Here is a 5,937-nt window from a genome sequence, read left to right as displayed (position 1 = left end):
GAAGCAACTTTGGCAGAATATATGGCAATTAGTAACTAACAAACCATTAGATGTGCATATTGCATCCTCTAAACACAAACACCATATAAATATGTTTGACATGTGACCCAAAAAAGTTTAATGAGTCCAATATTCTTTCTGTTTTTCTTTCTTATTTCATACAATTTTGTTAAGTTGGTAAATTCATTAAATTATAATAATGTGAAGAATTGCATTATATCATGCCTGCAAACCCGACATGCACATATCCCTATCAAGTACTTCCCCTGAGATTTTTTTTTAAACTTGATTTATAAGCAGGGGCTGCAGCCACAAGGAAAACCCTCCAATGGTTAACCACATTCTTTGTCCCATTCCAAGATCTTGAAATATCATCTCCTCTCATTTCACAATCCCTTGGTCCTTCATGACAGAGCAAGTGAGCAACTCTTTCAAATCCTCCATAATATTGTACAGGGAGAAAGTCCAACAAAACCCCCTGGAAATCACTCAACCTCTCAACCCAAAAACCCAATAGGCCCCATCTCTGATTCTTCCCAACTCCAAACTCCAGAAACCCTTTTTGTTTTTTAGCCCCTTCTCTTGCTGTTCTCCTTTGTACTTATATCCCTCCTTGGCCAGCCAATTTTCCCCATTTCAAAAGCTAGCCCTTTTCCCTTTTCAAGCATTTTTTTTTTTCACCCTTGCTTTATTCTCTCCCTCTCTCATCCACTAATTTCAAAGAAACAATTCCAAAACTCCACCACTCCACTCCCCTCTATAAATTGAGCAAAACCCATTGCTTAGAAAACCCAAGAGCTCCAAACTCCACCACTCCCTCTCTAAATTGAGCAAAACCCATTTGCCAAAACACTCAAAGGTTCCAAAATCCCATCACTTTTCTATAAATTGAGCAAAACCCATTTCTTAAAATCCCATCACTCCCTCTACAAATTGAGCAAAAACCATTAGATTAAAAATTAAAAAAAAAAAAAAAAAAACTCTCATCTCCTCTCCTCAAAACCCAATTACACAAAACCCATAAATCTTCTTCAAAACAGATTTTCAAACCACACCAGAAATGAAAGAATATTGGACTTCTTTGGCCTCTTTGCTAGGCGTTTTAGCCTTCTGCCAGAGCATCCTTCAAACAGTCTTCCCACCAGAGCTTCGCTTCGCCTTCTTGAAGCTCTTCAACAAGATCTTCCACTGGTTCTCCTCCTACTACTACTTCGACATCACGGAGATCGACGGCGTCAACACCAACGAGCTCTACAACGCCGTCCAGCTCTACCTGAGCTCCACCGTCTCCATCTCCGGCAGCCGCCTCAGCCTGACACGTGCCCTCAACTCCAGCGCCATCACTTTTGGGCTCTCTAACAATGACTGCATGGTGGACGCCTTCAATGGCGTCACCGTCCTCTGGGAGCACGTGGTCACGCAGAGGCAATCCCAGACGTTCTCATGGCGGCCATTGCCGGAGGAGAAAAGAGGCTTCACTCTGCGCATCAGGAAGAAAGACAAGTACCTCATTCTCAACAGTTACTTGGATTTCATAATGGACAAGGCCAACGAAATTCGAAGGAAAAACCAGGATCGGCTTCTGTACACAAATTCGAGAGGTGGGTCGTTGGATTCTCGAGGCCATCCTTGGGAATCTGTGCCCTTCAAGCATCCAAGCACGTTTGACACATTGGCTATGGACCCAAAGGTGAAGAAGGAGATTATGGATGATCTCAAGGACTTTGCCAATGGCCAAGCCTTTTACCAGAAGACAGGGCGCGCTTGGAAAAGAGGGTACCTTCTGTATGGTCCTCCAGGCACTGGGAAGTCAAGTATGATTGCTGCAATGGCTAATTTTCTTGGGTATGATATTTATGATCTTGAGCTCACTGAGGTGCACACCAACTCTGAGCTGAGGAAATTGCTGATGAAGACAAGTTCCAAGTCTATTATTGTGATTGAGGATATAGATTGTTCAATTAATTTGACTAACAGGAAGAAGAACAATGGTGGTGGTGGAGGAGCTTCTGGTAGGACTTATTATGATTCAATGGAAATGAGAGGAGGTGGAGGTGGGGGTGGTGTTTCAGTTCCTGGAGAAGAAGGTGGTGGTGGAAATTCAATTACACTTTCTGGGTTGTTGAATTTCACTGATGGGTTGTGGTCTTGTTGTGGGAGTGAGAGGATTTTTGTGTTCACAACCAACCACATTGAGAAGCTTGACCCTGCATTGCTGAGAAGTGGAAGAATGGATATGCATATATTCATGAGCCACTGTTCATTTCCAGCGTTGAAGATTCTGCTGAAGAACTATTTGGGGTATGAGGAGGGTGATTTGGATGAGGAGATTGGGAAGGAGTTTGAAGGGGTTTTGGAAAAAGCTGGAATGACACCAGCTGATGTGAGTGAGGTGTTGATCAAGAACCGGCGCGATAAGGGCAACGCGGTGAGGGAATTGTTGGAGGCATTGAAGGCAAGGGCAGAGAAGAACAATGTAGGGGGTGGTTCAAGGGAAAAGATTAATGGAGGCCATGATTTGGAGGAGGAGGAGGAAGAAGAGCAGGAGAAGAGGGCCTTGGAGAGCCCTAAAGAAGAAGGGTGTGACTTTGTTGAGGGCAGCTGCAAGAAAGGTGATGAGAAGGATCCAAAAGAAGATAATGAGATTATAGAAAAATGAAGGGCACCAAGGTTAGGTTTTCTTTTTCCTTTTTGTGTTTCTTTTTATGGGTGCAGAGCAGAGAGAAGATGGGGTTGGAGATTTGGAAAAAAGAAAGGCAAAAGGCTGATTGATTATTGCATTTGGAGTATTGGATCTTCAAATTTTGTTTTGTTGGGATAAGAAAAGTTAGAAGCTTTCTAGTTCTAATATTATCCAAATTCTAACATGTTATAAAAATCTGTCTTTGTAGTTTCCAATAATGAAATCAAAATCCATTTACTTGCACACTTGCAGCCAAAGGAATAATCATATCAATATTATTGTATTATATGATCCATAGATAAGGCTTGTTTATTTGCATGTGGTTTGGTTGGCCATATGATATGATTTCTTGTCTACGTTGCTTTATGTGTTAAACAAATTGGTGCAAATGTTTCTGTTCATATCTTCGATCAGTTGTTATCCTCTATGCATATGCTTGCATTGAGCTTTGCTAGCTGGCTCAGTTGCTGCTGCTGCTTCTGAGACCACATGGCCAGATTTTCTTCTCGATGGAGATGCTGGAATTAAACTAGTCATACTATTTGAACATGAACATTTCTGGTCATATATATTTGGATCAAAATCCCATGGTTAGCATTAGTTTAAAAAAAGAACTACTTTAGTGGTGACCAAGTGATGAAACTCGAAGACGTTGTTGTGACAACAGGGGTATGGTTTGGTTTTGTACGGTTTCTATTAGTAATTAGGTAAAAATGTGAGGTGCATAGCTTTAGAAAAGAATATTACTTATCGTTCACATGCTGTTCAAACTTGGAGATCCGAGTCTACAAGTTAAGATCATTTTCTACTGGGTTAGTTGACCATTTTCTACTGGGTTAGTTGACCATTAATATGATCGGTGTCATTTCAACTCGTGACAAAAAAAATTATTGAGGGCCATTGATTAAGGGCTAAAAAAGTATTTCATTGCTGATCACAGGCTGTTTTTGAAAACAAAAAAAGGGTTTGGTATCCCAATTGAAGTTTGGGTTGTCGATTTGTACTTAAGTTTGTGGTAATGATAATTATGATATTGTTGAAAAAAGAAAAAGAAAAACTGTGTCAATGGATAGGAAGAGAGGAGGGGTAGTTTGGGAAAAGGAGGCTTGAAAAGGTGAAACAGGTAAACAAGGCCCAGATTTTGTGTTTGGAAAAGGAGGATTGAGTTTGCAAAAAGCAGCAAGAAAGTTTTGGTTTCTAATGAGTAAAAAGTTGACATTTTCTTGTTGTTGTTGTTGATTTTGATATTTGAGTTGGAAAGGCACTGGGTTGTCAAGCCTAGAGTAGATCTTGGCCTACGTGGCGACATGTGAAGTTTTTTGTTTCATGAAAAACATGCCTTGTGAGTGAAAGGTGCACCTTCTCTTGCCTGCTTTATTTGCACGCATTATAAAATGCAAATAATTTTGACCATTTTAATCATTCTTTAACCAAGGCCAACATGGAATATCCCTGGCGCCTAATACAAATAAACAACAAGTTGCAGATAAGGTGGTCTTGAGATTTTGAGGGCCCTGTACTAAATTTAAATTGGGGTCTCGCATAATCTATATAAAATACTTATAACTAAAAGTCATCATCAATAAACATGTAATAACAAAAACATACCTTACTATTCAAAAATCATTCATATTGTATTTGTTATCTTTATTTAAAGAATTAAAACTATTACAATAGTTTTTTTTTCCCAAAGGAAAAAAAAAACACAACCAGTACAAACTTAATGTATGAAAATTGATTTTCTTGAATTTTTTGAAGAGAAATCATCAATCAAATGTTCATAATCAAGTTTTTTTTTCTTTCTAGAAGTTCACTTCCAATTGAAATCAAAGTTAGTCCGTTTAATCTTTCTTGTGACAAAAATTGTCAAAGGATTGAAAAAAATGAACCAAAGAGAGATTGATGAATGATGATGATTACTTACCAGAAAATCAGAGTTTAAGAGAAAGAAGCTAGGAAGTTATTTTTTTTAGTGGAAGAAAGTACTTTTTTTGGAGGAGAAGGCGTTTTTTTTTCTTTCTGAAGAATGATAGGGAGGATGACTTCAAATTTGTTGTTATAATGCAAAAAATAATAATAATAATAAAAATGGGTAGAATGACTTCGAGCCCCTTCTATTGACAAATATGCACTACAAAGCCAACTCCGCCGCACACACTTTTGTGATAATATGCAGCATGCTAAAGTATATATATCATTCCTATAATATTAATACATAAAATATAAAGAATTTTTTTTTCGGAGGCCCTCCAAATTCAGGGGCCTTGTGTGGTGGCGCCACTTGCACCACCCCAAGGCCGCCCCTAGTTGCAGAGAAGATTTGGCTAAACAAATAGCAACGGAAACTACGACTAGAAGATTTGGCTAACACCATATAACTTATATGCCAAGCTAAAGAAGTTGTTATCATGAAGCTTTTTCAAATGAAAACGTGTTGTGGGCAATTGTGAATTGTATTATTTTGTGTCAAGTTAGAAAATGAAAATACGTAGTAAGCAATTGTGAATTGTTTGTACTATTTTTTGCTCCATTATGAATGAACATTTTGTTAATTAATATTTAAAATCTCTCTTCAAACTAAATGCTTCACACTTCCATATTTCACCCCTAACACCGGATCCGCCACTACATACAAGATGTAAAAATTTATTATCTAAATTTTAAATGTATTATAAATGGTTGTTCTATGTCTATTATATATATATAATTTAGTGTAAGTGATAGTCTAAATTACATAGGGAGGGGGGTTTTCACACAACTACCATGGTGCCATGGGGGTTCGAACCTGAGACCACTAATCTACAAATCAATGACATTTTCCACTATGCTAGACCATATTGACACTGAGACATTATTTTTTAGGGACAAAATCTACTCTTAAGGACAGTAATTACACGCCTCAACCTAAAGCTCTTAGTCCCATCAAGCTTATATATATGAAGATCTGGTTTCTATATTCCAAAAGATAAGTATTTGACAATAATTTTATTTAACTTGATAAGTCAATGTAAATTATAATTTTTCAAACATTTATTTTATGTGATGTACTGCAGGAGAAGTAACATCCATCAACCAAATTTTCCAACAAGAATTTAGTGCAAGTAGAATGTAAGCATCTCATGACCATAATGCAATAGCCAGTGGCGGAGCCACTCCGAGACCTGGAGTGGCCCTGGCCCCCCATATTTCTATCCCTCCTCTATTATATTATATATAATATATAGAATTTGTAATAAACAACTTAGAATTTAAGT

General features: G+C 38.0%; 1 protein-coding gene across 1 annotated transcript; it reads left to right on the top strand.

The window, feature by feature from the left end:
* Positions 1-401: 401 nt before the first annotated feature.
* On the top strand, positions 402-2,926 carry LOC110753463 (P-loop containing nucleoside triphosphate hydrolases superfamily protein). The gene has a single exon (XM_021954373.2). The coding sequence runs from the start codon at positions 1,061-1,063 to the stop codon at positions 2,657-2,659; it is 1,599 nt and encodes a 532-aa protein (XP_021810065.1). The 5' UTR covers positions 402-1,060; the 3' UTR covers positions 2,660-2,926.
* Positions 2,927-5,937: the final 3,011 nt, after the last annotated feature.

The sequence above is a fragment of the Prunus avium genome, chromosome 1 (genome assembly GCF_965620075.1).
Source record: "Prunus avium chromosome 1, drPruAviu1.hap1.1, whole genome shotgun sequence".
NCBI lineage: Eukaryota > Viridiplantae > Streptophyta > Magnoliopsida > Rosales > Rosaceae > Prunus > Prunus avium.
This window is presented reverse-complemented; position numbering and strand designations above follow the sequence as displayed.

Excerpts from the sequence above, each read along its gene's own strand:
- LOC110753463 (XM_021954373.2), top strand. The coding sequence starts at position 1,061 with ATGAAAGAATATTGGACTTCTTTGGCCTCTTTGCTAGGCGTTTTAGCC.